This window comes from Semicossyphus pulcher, unplaced genomic scaffold, assembly GCF_022749685.1.
Source record: "Semicossyphus pulcher isolate SPU_LCO1_2020_fin unplaced genomic scaffold, fSemPul1.0.p SCAF_8, whole genome shotgun sequence".
NCBI lineage: Eukaryota > Metazoa > Chordata > Actinopteri > Labriformes > Labridae > Semicossyphus > Semicossyphus pulcher.
In genome coordinates, this window is record NW_027211759.1 from 7,562,708 (window position 1) to 7,578,883 (window position 16,176).

The window sequence follows — 16,176 nt, forward strand, 5'->3', positions numbered from 1 at the left end:
GGACTATGTCAAAGTATAACATTTTGGAAAACATAGTTAATATATATTTGCTTTTGTTTCAAGATTAAAAGAAGAAGTTAGATACAACTCTATTTTAGTTGTCCAATGACGTTAAATAAGCCACCTTCAGGAAGTGGTTAGCTTAGTTAGCACAAAGTCACCTAGCTTGGCTGAGTCAAAAGCCACACAAATCTGGCTTCAAAACTTCTGAAGCTTACTCATTAATATTTAAACATAGCTAAATAATGTGTTACATATATATTTTTTGAGAATAACAAAGTTTAGAACAACAATTCACCTTGTCGAGGGTTAGCTAGCTATTTGGCAGATTATTTCATGGTTCTGGGCAGTTGCCAGTTAACAAGCATTGACGACGGGAAGTGACTGCTCTCAGCCATTAATTAACATGAAGGGCCAATTGTGGTATCTAGTTTTTATAGAATAACCAAGATTGGCTAATGATTGTGTTACCTTTGGAGAGATAAATATGTTTCCCATTTCTTTATGCTAAGCTAAGCTAATGGGCTGCTGCTGCTGCTGCTGTGCTTCATATTTTAACAGAAAAACATAATGTTGGTAGCCAATTAATCTTCTCATCTAACCCTACGTCAGAAAGCAAAAAGGCATATTTCCAAAAATGTGAAGCTATTTAGTTTTAAGAGAGCATGATTTTATGAAATCACAGCTAATTTCGAGGTCAAATGTTGCAATTGTACACAATTGTGATGCAGAAACTTGAAACCAGGAGACTTTTTTGTTGTTGTTGTGAATAACTTTTCAAATTTGGAAACTAAAATAGGCCTATTCGCATATTCACAGATTATAACATTTCAATGAGGGAGACAGGATTAAGCATGCTTTAACAAATTTGTAGGATAAGTAAGAACATATTATCTTCCAGTTTAGTCTACATTTCCTTTTCATATCTCTTGACAAGAAATAGATTTGTCAACACCACCGCACTTTCCAAACCATGTCTGCACATGGCTAATGAAGGAAATAAAGCGAGAGGAAATAACTAATAATAGGAGCAGGCCCTTCTGCAAAAGTGGGTTGCAAGAATAGCAATTTAATTAGTGAAACTCTCAAGTCATGCATCCCCCAGGCTACATCATAACCCAGTACTTTTACAGGAATTGCATGACCTCATAGGAAACAGAAAATACCCGACAGTCTGATAAAGTTGCTGTAATATGACCCACAGACACACTACAGGTCTCCATAGGAGTATTATTCTGCTGATATATATTTCATCAGGGAGGTTCATTCAAATCATTCAGGAGATTGCATTTCCTGTTAGACTATTGATGGCCTTTATTTCATACCTTGATGTGTTTTTAATGAGGCCATAAAAGAAACCTGACACAGAACAGGTAGTGTGTGTGTGTGTGTGTGAGTTGGGAAGATTTATCATTGCCATGTTAACCTTTGCATAGTTATCTTGTGCTACACAAACAGTCCAGCCATTCATTCACAACAAAAACAACCAAAAAAAATCCCACAATAGGCAAAATGTAAATAATAAGGCGTGAGAAAGTCTGGCCTGGACACTAAAGGGAAAAGAGAGTGGACAATAGACTTCCTGAATAACCTGCTGACATCATGTAATTTGGGAAAATTTAATTTGTAAAATATCAACCCTGCCCACCTAATATCAAGCCCAACAAAAGAAAGTCCTGGTTTAAGCCACCTTTGCAGTTTTTAAATGATAGAGAGGAAGGTACGTCTAATTATCTAAACTGCCTTATGTACAGTTTGTGGAAGACTGTTTCATTATGAGCCACACCAGGCCCTATATAATAACTTTAAAGTAGATAGAACGCATTTAAGTGTTTTATATGAATCACAATTGTGCTGAGCTAACATTGGGGACCCAGGGCTGCATAACTTAGTGCTGTTGACAACCTGTTTTAAGAGTCTTTTGAGGGAGAATTTCTTGTAACAATAACATTTACAGAAAATACAACAGAACGGTAAAAGGTAATGTGTGTTAACGTTATGAGAAGTACTTGTTTTTGTTTGCCAAGAGCAAGAAAAAAGATGAAAAAAACAACTCTAATTTCAGCAGTTTTCATAACAGTCAGAAGTCAATTAGCTTTGCCTAGCTTGCGCAAAGACTGGAATCTGGGGGGAAATGCTAGTCTGGCTGTGTCTGTCTAACACCTTCTGTCTCTTTTTAATGAAAACAGACACATTTTAGTTTTACATATTAAACTTTTAGTACTGGATAAACAAACAAGATAATCAATGGGAGTTCAACTTTTAGTACTTTAGCACTACTCTACTTGTAGATGGATAGCGTTAGCTACTTGCCATGCTAGCTGTTTTCCCGTGATCAGTCTTTTTTGCTAGGCTAAGCTAATCGGCACCATTTTAATAACAATTCAATCACTATTTTAATTCTCTAGAAAATAATTTAAATATTGGTGGCTAGTGTTAATTTCTTCATAGGATTCAGTTTTTTAATGCACATTAGCACTGTTTGGACCCACATATCGGCTACTTACTTCAAAGAATACCAGAATTTGTCAACCATGTGGGCTAAACATCATTGTTTCAACACTTGCAAGAGAAACAGAGACCTCCTTCCCTCTTTACAAGTCTTGTGACAGGGTTTTCATAAAGATGTGAAAGGCCATAAGTAACCAGCATTGCATGTGTGTGCGTGTGGGCAACGTGTGGGAGACCAAGAGTGCTCTGAGAAGTGTAACTGTTGACTGACAGGTGCTCAGTTCCTGGAAGGTGACCTGGGCTGCTGACTAATTTCTGAATTCCTGCAGTAACCACATCCCCGACTACGCTCTCTCTCTCTCTTGGTTTAGATGTGACTGAATGTGAAAGAGAAGACGTACGACTGTACTCGATGAACAAACATCGACTTCTAAAAATGATTTATTACAAACAACACTTTTATTGCCTATATCTCATTTTCCTTCCCTACATTAAGATACCGAAATATGTACAGATCCTGCTGCTAAATGCTGTTATCTTCTATTACTGCTATATATTGTACGTCTGTGATGTTTGATGCTTTCCAGGAGTTATCACATGATCAGATTTTGTCATTGTGGTAATTGTGGAGTTTCCTTCAGCCGCATTGTTCACCTTTTCCTCCCCTTCAGTCAGCACTCACAATTCCCAGAATGGGTTATAACAACTGCCTCAGAAGTGTTTTAAATGTTCTATTTTCACCTGTAAATGTTCCGTGTAGGTGGTGAGCGCTAAAGCGATACCATCGTAGGAGCAAGAAAAGAAGAAAACAATATTTTTTCCAGAGTAGAAAAAGTAAGTCGTGGCACAAATACAAGACACAGCATGTCTTTTCACCGCAGTGCAGGCTGGTTTAAAGGCTTAATCTGGCGGTTTACTTTCTCACTGTGATTTTTGGACACTTTTCTTGATGTTTCCAGTGCAATGTTCATACTCGCCGATTCTCAGAGTCGCACATAATATCCTGCACTGTTTAGCTAGCTTTAAATTCTACATTGTTAGCAGTGTATCCTGTAACATGGCTGTGTCTTATCTGTAAAATGGACACATGACAAACTTAGCCCAAGAATGATGTTAAATTGATTTGAAATTAACCAAGTCTACAGTCACATTAGCGACTCGGAGTGTTTTTTCCCTGGAACAGCGTTGCTTTGCTAACATCAACATTGCTAACATGCTCAAGCTGATTATCCTTTAATGCTGTTGGTTAGCAATTATGTTTCATTTGATTTGAAATATTTGGATCGCTTTGACCTCAAGAGAAACAAGACATGTCTGGGTCCACACAACTCCCCTCTTTATTATTGACTTATACGTTCTATTTGAAGTGATGCCTCACAATATTCATTGATGTTACGTTTATTTAACGTGTTATGACTGTTTCTTCTTTGTCCAGTTTTTTTCTTATTGACTACTTATACAGAATATTTATGCTAACACATTGTTCGTGTTATGGTATTACTTTTTTAAATTTGACTAAGTATGATGTATTTATTTATCCATATGCTGGTGCTTCACATGACGGTATAAGGGAACCTCACCTTTCTCTCTGCCCTGAGGAAGACCCGATGAGGGTCAAAACCAGTCAGCGATTATGTCTTTGATACTGCTTATTACGAAACATGCCCTGATTCAATACAGGCATTTTAAACTAAATCCTTGGCTCGGTGCGAGTGTGCCTGAAGACAGTATCATTTAATGCTGTTGGTTCGCAATAATAATGTTTAATCTGAAGTATATGGATCTCTTTGAGTGCATAGCTAATCTTTCAAAAGTCAACAATAATGCTGAACATTTTCTTCTTATTTGGCCTGTTAGCATGCTATTGTTGAGAAATGATAGCATGCTAACAGGCCAAAATAAGTTCAGTTTTGCAGATATTTGTTCATAAACAAAAGCTAGTCAATACAATCATTTCATTATAAGACTAAATAAAAGCTGAAGGATGCATTAAGTGGTTATAATCCATCGTAAATATCCAAGATATTTCACTAACCCCATTCTCATAGTAGTGTTTTAAGATTTACGTGCATCATCTGGGGACCATAAATGTATGTACAAAAAATGTGAGATTACATTGAGATTATGTGAAAGTTCTCAGTCATCCAGGTCATGGTAATTGTAAACTTAATCTCACATCAAATCTCACATAAACTATGTTCTAAACTTAATCCAAAAGGCAACTGGATTTGGTTGAAGTTCTTGAAGACGTTTCACCTCTCATCTGAAAAGCTTCTTCATGAGCATACTAATGACCTACAGAGGCTTATATTCTAGCTCCGCCCACCAGTCAGTTTAGAACCTCCACACTTTACTAGACTTTACAATACAGTTTCTTTAAAGTTGCCACCAGTACCTCAGCTACCTTTATAAATATGTGTACTAATTATAAAACATCTAGACCTCAGTGAATCAAAGGTGGACACGGCTCCCAGGAATTTAAAAATTAATTGAAATCAGAAAGAACTTTCTCTTTGTTCCTGCTCATAATAGGGAAACAAAGGGAAGAAAGGGAATCAGGTTGCCTCCCTTCCTAAGATATTATAAATGACTTTTTACAGCCAAGAAGTCTTAACCTGAGGCAATGATTTCAGACGTTCTTTCTCAGAGGATGTGTTGGCACACGTTGCACAAACCAAGTTCTCAACCCAGCCAGACCCTTTCACGTCTTTTCCTGTTGACAGTTTCCGCCCAGCTCTTCAGTTACGCAAATAGCACAGTAAGCTCAGCGCAGAGGGGAAGAGATGCTCATGAATTCTGCTGATGAGCACTGCTATCAGCAGTATGAGTCACGTCTATAACCATATACTGGAACATCAGCTACTTGCAGAAATATTGACTGTGCATGTACAGTCAAGTCTGAGGTGTTAGATTTGAAATTGGCAGAGTATCTTCTTAACTGAACTTCCACTTAACTTTGATATATCGTGGATTATATAAAACTTTAATTCAACTTTCTACATCGATCTCTGCTTTATCACTGAACTGGCACTATTGACAGACTTAATTAACATATCAACTCCCTTAAATGTACATATTTGTGAATGGTGATATGCCTACAATTGCATCCAAAAAACAAGTTGTGAAAAACAACCAGGATCCAAAGAAATGAGCAGGATACAAGTTCAGAGAATTCCTGTTCAAGCCTTACTCTTCAAGTTTAAAGAGGGGGTATTATGATGTTTCATATTTGAAGACATATATATATCTATATCTATATCTATATCTAGATATAGATATATATCTATATCTATAGATATATATCTAGATATATTTATATATCTATCTATATATATAATATTACAATGTTGGATGTCCAGACTAAACGCGGGTGACGTTTCAAATCTGTAGGTAAAAGTATGTTGGAGTAATCCCCAGACTTCTCCAGACACTTCACTTTGTGATGTCACAAAGTGGAGGAACTCTAGATTTGGGCATCTATCTGTGACAGCAGAACTTCCTGCCCCTGGCACAGTTCAAGGACACGCGCATCAAGCAGCTCAGTCTGCCACGGAAATGTTTTCCACTGCTCAACGGCTCTGCTTGTCAAATTGGAGAAAGTGTTCAGCTGTGAAGGAAAGACATCAGTGTTTACTTTCCAGAGGACGAGAGCACCAGACGTTATTTCAAATTGAACAAGTTAAGTTTACTCTTTTTCCAACAACTCTGTAACACTGCCACAGGGTAGGAGACGTGCCTCAAACACTGAGTTCTGCCCCTTGGCAGGCTTCGGAGAGCTGGCCAATCAGTAGAAAGAAGGCTTGTAGGGGCGGGGTTTCTTAAAGGGACAGAGCTGACCGAGTCGCTTCATGCTGAGGCTGTGATTTTTTTTACCTTAAATTGTGCTTAACTACTCCACAGGTATCACAGAGTGAAATATGAAGCTTGAAATTAGCATAATAAATAATATAATAATAATAATAAATAAAAATCCTATATTAAATGCCTCTTCCAGGGGTTACAACTTATTCTGAACTCGACCTTTCAAAATAAAACAGCTAAACATCTGTAGAAACACAGCTGATAGAAAAAAACATTTATTCAGAAACACTCACTTTAAAACATTTTCTAAGCAATTTTAAATTTAACATTACATTGTAAAAGTCCATGCTGCAGCTGTTCATCAAGTTTCCATGTCACCGAGTCTGACAAGTCAGCATCACCTCATCAAGCATCAATCATAGTAATACAAAGAACTGACAAATGTAAAGAGGTTTCTTATGCGATATTGTTTGCAAGTGCAAAAAGTGCAGAGCATCAAAATAACACTTGACCACAAAATCTATCGTGCTGCACTTTACAGAACATCTCACATAAGGAACCTCTAGTTCTCTTTTGTAAATGTATGTGTGACCGATGGCATTATAAAATGGAACTTCGTAACAGAATATTAGTTTGTAATTATAGTGGCTGAATACTGCACAATTATTGCCAGGGAAACTAATCTGTGTCTGGGTTCAGCAGCAGGTAAAATTCAGATGTAAATTAGTTTTTAGCCGTAAAAACACATATAGCATAGCTCTACTAATCTGCACTCTGAGGGCGTCCTGAGCAGTGCCGGATTAGAATTAGCCATGCTTCGCAATTGGCCAGATCTGCAAAACCATTCAGCAGACATTCTAAAGAGCCATATGTGGGCCGCCACCACTCAGAAACACTGAGTTCGACATTTGCATCTTGTTAAGGCCTCCCACTTAGAGCTCCATGTGTGCCTCTCTTATTGGCTTTTGATTTAGGAAGTTCAGCGTGTCCCCGCTGTCCTGACTCGGGGTGGATAGATACTCCAACTCATAGCCTCCGCTTCTGTTGGCCGGGCGGACTTCACTGGAGGTTTTCTTGTGCTCCAGGATCTGCTGCAGCTGGTGGCTGGCATACTCAGGTTTGGTGGTGAGGGGTCCTACGGGAACCTCTATGCCCAGGATGTCTGTGACCATGTAGGGGCGAAGCCAGCCCACCAGAGGGGTGCTGCCTGGGGTGTAGTGGGTCTGTCGATGGTAGAAGAGAAGACCATCCACCTGCAACCAGAAAGTCAGAATTAAACTGATTTTCATTCAGTTTCATTAAATGATAACACGGTATCTCAAAAATCCATCATCACACGCAACATTTATCTCACTCTACCTGCAAATGCAGCAGTAAAGTGTTTGCAGAAAACAGTTGAAGGACAAGAAAACTTTTCTTACGCTGAAGCTGTACTCGGCCGACAGCGCTTTCTGAATCGGCTCCGCTGTGCACTCTGTGCTTTGGAGGCTCACAAACCGGAACTGTTGGAGCAAACAAAACCAGAGCACGAGGTTGTAAGTTCCAAACACAATTTTTCTTCTTGTCAAATGTGAGAAATTGCTTTCAAATGGTGAGTTTACTCTACGAGGGCTAAGCCTAATTTAGCTCCCACTCGGGTGTACACAAACACGGCAGATTAAGAGGTGGAACTTGAAGTCAAAGTTTACTCGGTTTCCTAAAAGCGCAATAATCCTCAAGATTTGTGGTTAATCATCACAAGACTCTAATGCAGAGTTTTGGCTTAAATTGTCCTTTGTCTCATTTTCCCCTGAGGACGTTCAAGTTCAAGTTCAGGACTTTATTTATCCCATATGTGGAAACAAGGTGCAGCAAGGCACAACAAACAAATGCAGAAAAGCCTTAGATTGAACTAAGTCTTTACAGGAAAAACTGGGAAGGAAAACTGGGACATGATGTGCAGAGGCTCTATTCCTGGCTCTGTTACTCACAGGATTGCGTTTGGCGATTTCTGATAGGCCGTCCGCCTCCTGCACTTTGGACTGGAGCCAGTAGAAACGGAACTCGGTCTGTTGATGAGAAAACAAGCACTGTAAACAAAAAACTCCTTTCTGTGTCCTGAGCCAATGAGATGGGCAACGTGGCAAAAAAGCACATCTGTGGCCCAGACCTTACTACTTAAGCAATTAGACAAGCATTCCTGGATTGCTGGAGGATTAGAAGAAAGCATTACCGGGCAGTCGTAGACCGGGTGGCCTCTCCAGCACATGACGTCCAGGATGTAGTACGTTCTGTCCACCTCACTGTAAATGCAGTCCAGGATCGTGTAGTCTACATGAAGGCACACACAGACGGCCACTTACAGATATGTTGCATCACTAGCATAACAATCATTCATACATCGCTTAATATAATATTAATAACAGTGGTATATGGGCGTGTGTCCATTAATGCCGTTTTTTTGCGCTGGCAGCGCCAACGACCTCAATTTCCTAGCGCTTCTCACCGGAGCTTGCTGTTGCTAGGTTACGAAAGTTGTCTGGCACACTTCTGCTTACCTCGGTAGTGATCGTTAAGTCTGTTTTAAATCGCTCTGTATGCTTAATATTTGCTTTTATTCAAGGTAATTTTACAAAGAAAACATTAAAACAATGTAAGAAATCGTGCTCTGGCATCAGCAGCAGCTCTACACCTGGAAATTGTACCCTCAAAAAAACGAAAGGATTAGCTTCTCTTCCGCCATTGTTGTTGACAAAGTTGATAACGGAATACCTGGCCCCTCTTGCTTTGACCATAGACCGTACTAAAGATGGACGGCATGACGGCTCCACAGTATAGGTCATAAAGCCCGCCTCCTCCATGTTAACAGATGGGACATGAGTCAAACTATAAAATCAAAATACACGTCAAATACATTTTTCTCAAACATGGTTTCTGTCATTATAGTTAGTTCTTATCATGCTGATTTGTGACCAAGTTTTTAATTTATTTTAAGCTATGCTTATAGCTTATGCTGTAAAAGGATGATTGACAGCTCTGTTGACAAATACGGCTCCTGCAGCCGATCTGTTCCTGATTAGCAGAGTAGAGGAGGAACGTCGAGAAGAGACGTAACTAAAACAATCACTACAGTCATTGAAGTTTACATATCTGTGAACGTTTGCTTCAGACCAACTCAAGAAGCTGTTCTGCTGTTAAATATGCTGACGTGTGGGATCCTTGCTGTTTTTATCGGTAAGTTAAGTGTGTGTTTTGGTTAGAGCAAGTGGCCACCTGCTGATCAATGCGCAGCTCTGGCTCCAAATGACGTCACCATCGCAAGATGGCAGCGCCCGTCACAGGGTTTTTTTTGGCTTCAATTTCCTACAGTGAGAGCAGATGGAGACACATCGTCCATCTATATATACAGTCATTGGTTTTGACTGGTCGGTGAGGAAGAAGAGACAACGACGAGTGCGGTGGTGTTCCAAAAGTTAAACTATTTTCAACTGGGGGCACTGTGAGTGCAGCGACAAAAAACAGCTGACCCAGAGTGCTGAAAGCACTGAACTGCATTGGTTTTGTATGCCAGTACAAAAAACGCCGTTAGTGGACACAGGACCTCTGATAGTCAGTTGTGCAAATCCCTTAAAGGGGCTGGCTTGTGTTTTGGAGCAACAATAAACCAGATGAAGACACTTAAACCCACACACCACCGCAAACTGCTGCAAGACATTTCAGCAACAAAGGCAAAAAAACAGCTTGTTCACAAGTCAACAAAAGACACAATCTGTAACAATCATCTGTTAGAGAAGCGTATGAGCTGGCCTGTATGTTACACTTGATATCCATGTTTCCCTTTTAGCTTCCATCCCCGTTTTATTGAATGGAAACCGTCTACATATTTTATCAATTTACACAAAATCCACTATATTTTATTCATTATACTTTATAAAATTCAGGAGCTTTGGTAGAAGTAGTCTATAAAACTGGCTTCAACACAACTTGGCTTCATGGCATGAATTTGCTCTCACCCACAGGTAGTTTAAATGTTGTAACATATAACCTGACACAGACATAAACTCACAGGTAGGCCTACATGTTAGCCAATAGGAGAAGCTACTGTAGGTTGTTTACATTCTTGTGTCACCAAAAAGCCAGACTGGTCCACTATAATAAACCTCTGCGCTCCAGATACAAACAGGCCCACCTACCTTTTCCCATGGCTGAGTTGTGTCGGTTCCCACCGGGCAGCAGGGAGGGGAAACGGTTCACACAGTAGCCGCTTTTAGTGTACGCTGCAGTTGAACCCTTCAGACAAAACAGGCAAAGGCAGAGATGATAAAAGAGGGAAGAGACAACAGCTTCCCTTGAGAGCACTGTCACTTTAAACTGTATAATTTCTTGTGCCATGTTTTTATGTCGTTTACTCTCCAAAATAAAGAGAGAAAAGATCAGAATTTGGAATAAATGTGTTTCTCATGGTGGTTGACCCTTTCCTTTATGTACTTATACTTATATATAGCAACGTGTGACAAAGTGACATATGCTTTTAAAAGCTGCCAAGAGAAATGTTACAGTAAAAATCCAACTCAGGTTTTTCTAAACCTTAGACACAGGAACAGACATAAGGGGGCCTTTCCCAAACCGCTCCCTACACACTTCCAGTCCGTGTGCGCGCTCGCATGGACGGTCTGCCACATTGACTGCCGTTTCCGAGTGTGGTGTGGGTGTGGGTTGTTAAAGCCTCTGCCAGCAAGTCTGCACCGATGCTGACTTACTGACCAGGTGCAATGCTGTGTTAAAATTAAGTTCTGTGTTTTCACCCGTACAAATGAGAACTGATTTAATTGAGGAAAACATGTACTAATATACTGACGTCAGCGTCTTAACGTTTCCGTTATATTCAGGATCTAATAAACCGTTTTCTTGTCTGGAAACGATACAAGTGAAAAGTTTATTAAGTGTTTATATTAACAAGGACGGCTGTAAAAACTCAGCAGGTCATTATCATGAGTTTAAAAACATATTTACAGATAAAAAGCCACAAAGGAAGCTCGGGATGAAATCGATATTCCTCATGATGTGGAGTTATTTTAAGGACTCTGCCACACTGGTATTTACGTAGCTTGGGTTATTTGTATGACATGAAACCATGGTTACACACATTTCCTGTCTCCGCCGGAGTGAGGGGAGTTCGGACCAAGTGTGACGTCAAACGGAGAGTGGGGAGGGCCCGGTTTGGGAAAGGGCCAAGGTAAATTAATTCACACACATGGATGGATGTGACGATACTTAGAGGATTGACGACAGTCAGTTTTTTATTCTAATTTAGTGAGAATGAAACAAAAGAATGTAATGAAAAGGATAGCAATATAACACTGGAGCAATATTCAAAGGTCCCTTCATGCACTACAAATATACAAATGTAATATAATTATATCCACATGCCAGCTTGTTAGTGCTGTTGGTCATGAAGAAGCCATTACATTCCTAACTCCTGGTGGCGTCACAGCCACGGAGCCGCACAGGAACTTTGGACGGATAGAAAGATAAAAAGTGTCACATTAGGTCCGTCTGACAAACAATCGCGAACGCTCTGGAGCAGATGAAACGCGTCACATTCAGTTTTCCTCAAGCAACAGAAACCATCTGCTGTTTCTGTGTTTCAAAGACTCTTCCGTTGCGCTGTTTTTAAACAGTGCTGTGCCGCAGTGTTTCACAGATGTGTCGTCAATGAGGTCAAGATCTGAAATATTGAATGAGCGACCAGATGATTGTCATTATGCTGCGACAGATGGTTGCATCACAGGGTCTGGACGTGTCAGTTACACTAGCACTACAAAGGTTTGTGTGTACTGAGGAAGGAAATCTGTAATGTAGGGCCAGTATGACAGGACAGACATATTGTACCAGAGTTATCTGTAATCTGCATCTAATCCTGATAAATCTCTTCAAGCCTTTTCATTAGAAGTTTACCACAAAACTGATTCCAGATAAGCGTTGCACATTTTACCACCGAGAAACAAGTGATGCAAGTTAACTGGAAACCCCCAAAGCTAAGTTAATCTTTTTTACAGTAAGTTATAAACATCTTACTTAATTTTACCTCTTGATTGTCATGTTTCTTTTGGTTTCCATATTACCATCAATGATGTGATTCATGTTTACATCAGCATGATAGTAACTTGCAGTATTTCCAAATTACAAGACAAAATGTGACTCAATACAACCGTCATTACACAATGTGTGTTGCCTGTGTGTCTGGCACGCCTTGATTTCAGGATGTCTTTCTTTTTCAATTATATTAAAAGGAGCAGTTCCCCCTGTAAAAAGCCGCTGTCAGTCAAAGCTGGTGTTCTCTGCAATCGATAGAAGCAATAATATTTGAATTTGCCGCCATAGCTGTGGAGAAAGTTGTACAAACAGCTCGTGGTTTCGCCCATTCTACATTCCTACAACACCCAGCGTGCATTGCGCCCCTCCCTCTGAAAGGAACGGCCCAGCGAGAGACGCTGGAGTGAAATACTACCGTTTTCCAGTCAAGGACATATAGAATAAGAATATATCGGTGGATCTTCTCAAAAATCTTCAGCTGTCTACATTTCAAACCTGACGATTTTGAACGAGACATGACATCGGAGGCAGGAGTCCTAGATTGAGGAAGTGTAGTTTAGTAAGCTCCCTGGCGTCCGCCCGATGACGCATTTTACGTAGTCTGGCGGAGGTTTTCCAGAGCCCATTGGAGAGCGAAATTGCATTTTCTTTCCAACATAATGGCATTAGCTCCCCATAATAGCATAATAGGACTGAGGTTGAAAACAGGCGAACTGGGCCAAACCTTTTGCAGTAAACATTTGAAGCCATGTGTTAGCCATTGTGTTATTTAGTGTCTAAATCAATTAAATGCAAGTTGTTGTTTGATAAAACTGCTTCTTCACATACCAACTCGAAGAAAATCCTGATCATTTTAGGATTCATACGGTGCTAATTTTGCACCTTACTTATACAAATAGACCTCTTTAAAGTGTTATATATTGAAATCTGTTCAGGCTAGCTGCTTTCTCCATCACAGGTTTCTTCCTCCCCGTTTGCTCACACATGTAGTTTTGTGCAGGGCTGCTCAGACAAGGAGGCTTATCTTACTCACAGGCACAACTCACATCCTTTTCCCCACTATCAGCAATACTAACAATATAAAGCACCATCATCCTCTCAAAATACTGATTCAATGTGATCATGACTGTGCATTCATATTAGAAAAAAAAGATCCTGGCTGACGTAAATCAAATTTTGAATATGATAAGGCTTTTCGATCGGGGCTGCATGATAACACATCGAGATGGAAACTACTTCAAACGCCAGTCAGAAGCAGTGAACAGAATCTCAATTATATCTGACTGACAGCTCTGTGTGTGTTGCCTTAAATTTCTTCCCTGAATATTAAAATTCAGGTACTGCAGTCTTACCTTGGAGGCAACAATGAGAGATCTTTTCCCCACGGGACAGACCACCATCAGCCAATCAGTGTCCAGCTCTGACGGCACGTCCACCAGCCACTCTGACAGCATGAGCTAAGGAGGAAGAAGAACTTTATGAACAAACTCAGCTTTTCATTTTATTTTGTTACACCGTTTTCAGTTCATCTGTTGGCTTTTAACACCCTAGTAGGACTGTCATTTTAAAAACTCATGCGCCCTCTGCTGTCCAAAATTTAGAATGCAACAGAAAACAAACTGCGTTATGTGCTGTCCTTCACACATGAACAGGAATAATCTCTCTGGGTAATAACACATCAGACACTGACCTGGTTAGCATAATGTTTTGGCAGCTTCCTCCTCTCAATCTCCATCCCCTCTTCTTCCTCCGTGTTGTCTTCTTTCTCTTGTTGCCCCTCGTCCTGTTTCTCCATGTCCTCCTCTCCATCGCTGTCTGCCCCTGTCCAGTCCCCATCAGCCAGACGCCGCGCATGGTTGACGTAGTTTAACCTTTTACTGAAAAAAAAAAAAATTCTTCAAATACTTGCAATGTGATTTTAAATACAAAAACACGTGTAATATGCCTGTAAACAAGACCTAAACTAAACAACCTGAACTAACATCAGGTTGGCCAATTCTGTCAAGCTGGGGGGAAGCCATCTTTAAGGGCTTCCTAGGACTGAGCATTATAATGTCTAGGATGTAGCCGACATCTGTTACTGTAGTCCTATGTGTGTGGCTGGAGAAAAAGAAGTAAATGAAAAAATGCTTCCAGACATTTACCTTTTCTGCAGGTCAAGGAAGCGCCGGCGTCGCTCGCTCTGCTCCAGCACGCTGTACTTGCTCTTGTACTGGGCCAGCCGAGGGTGGGGGCCGGCCGTACTGTTGGGCTCCTTAGACACAGCAAAGCTGGTCGAGAGGGCTTTGGTCAGGTCATCCATGGGGACTCTGTTAATCAATACACCAGTGGTTATGTAAGCTTCTGCCTCTTTCCCTGGAACTTCTGAAGGTGCTTATATTGTACTGAAATGTGGTCTTTTGGTTCATGGATAATCAATATGTGCGAGCCTGAAAATGCAAACAGTGGCCTTATTATTGGGACAGGTCATTCATAATCTCTAAGTTTAGAGTCTGACATAAAGGTGTAACTGTCCCAAAAAACAGTACAGTGTACACAGAATATAATCCTAAACTGCTTTGCCTTTGAAAGATCATTTTACCCTTTAAGGTGAATGTTAACACAGATATCCCGATGTATGTGTATTGTTTTGGGCTGCAACTAGCAAATCAATTTCAAATAATTAATCCATTCTTATTGTTTTTCTAAATAGCTTAGTCTATAACATGTTAAAAAATAGATGTTTTATTTTATTTTCCAGAGCCAATGGTGTTTGCTCTGCCTTACATCAAAATATATTCAATTTACAACATAACAACATACTGTAGAGAAAAGCAGAAATTATTATATATATTATATATGTACGATATAAATGACTGTTGGCCTGTTGCAGTCTGTAGCTGGACACCATCATTAGATCTTCATAACCCAGCCATTGCATACATGTAAACACATAATTTGCCTGTTACTGACAACATCAGATTCTGTATATACTTGTCCCTGACTGTACTCCCTGCAAATGGACTTCAGGCACCACAGAAGAATTACTGAGGACTTCACTTGGTCAATTAATTTCAATGCTACTTAAATAACACAGGTGGCTAATACTGATACTAATATGACAAAATGCAATATTATCTGTTTTTGACAGGACGTTTCCACAATAACACTGTAATGTTAGTACATGTTATATAACGAGCCGAGAGAAATAATGTAAACAAGTGATAATCTCTAATCTTATAGGGTCTTAAAACTTAAAAAGCCCGGGGACCCTTGGATAGGACTGCTACATCTAGCTAGCTAGTCAGTTAACGTAGCAACTAGCATCGTGCTAAACTCGCTAGCATGCTGTGGGCCTACAAGCCGTTCGTGACACTCATTCCAGAGCGTTACGTAAATTATTTTGTTTCCTTCTGGCTTCACATAAACATCGGGTATATTGTTACAACTGGACGAGAGATGCCAGATACCAGAAAATAACATTCGCTAAAAACATACCTTGGACATCCAGGGAGGCTGCTGCTGCTGCTGAAACGTCACGCTGTCATCTTTCCCACCAGTGGCGTTTTTTTTTCTTTTTTAGTTGGCCGACTAAATACAGCAAACTATCCCGGAGTTTTGCAGATCGGACTTTCGCACTTTCTACAAATACATAATTGCAAATGCATAATTATTATCAACAAACTATAGAGTATATATCAAAAGTACGTGGATTTGCCCCTTTAAACTATTCCATTATTGGGTTATTATCATTGATGGATTTATATAAACTGTAGACTTTTTGAACTTTAAACTGCTTTTTAAGAAGAAATGCTGTAATACAAAATTTGAAGTTGAATCAGAACATTGAGGTCAAGAAATCTGTATTCA

General features: G+C 39.9%; 1 protein-coding gene across 1 annotated transcript; it reads right to left on the minus strand.

Moving 5' to 3' along the window:
* Window positions 1–6,511: 6,511 nt before the first annotated feature.
* Window positions 6,512–15,863, minus strand: snupn (snurportin 1). The gene is made up of 9 exons (XM_069686671.1): window positions 15,805–15,863; window positions 14,472–14,636; window positions 14,018–14,204; window positions 13,680–13,784; window positions 10,425–10,521; window positions 8,465–8,562; window positions 8,223–8,300; window positions 7,674–7,754; window positions 6,512–7,505 (listed from the first exon to the last, which is right to left on the minus strand). Exons 2-9 carry the CDS (start codon window positions 14,627–14,629, stop codon window positions 7,185–7,187), a joined length of 1,125 nt encoding a protein of 374 aa, XP_069542772.1. The 5' UTR covers window positions 14,630–14,636; window positions 15,805–15,863; the 3' UTR covers window positions 6,512–7,184.
* Window positions 15,864–16,176: the final 313 nt, after the last annotated feature.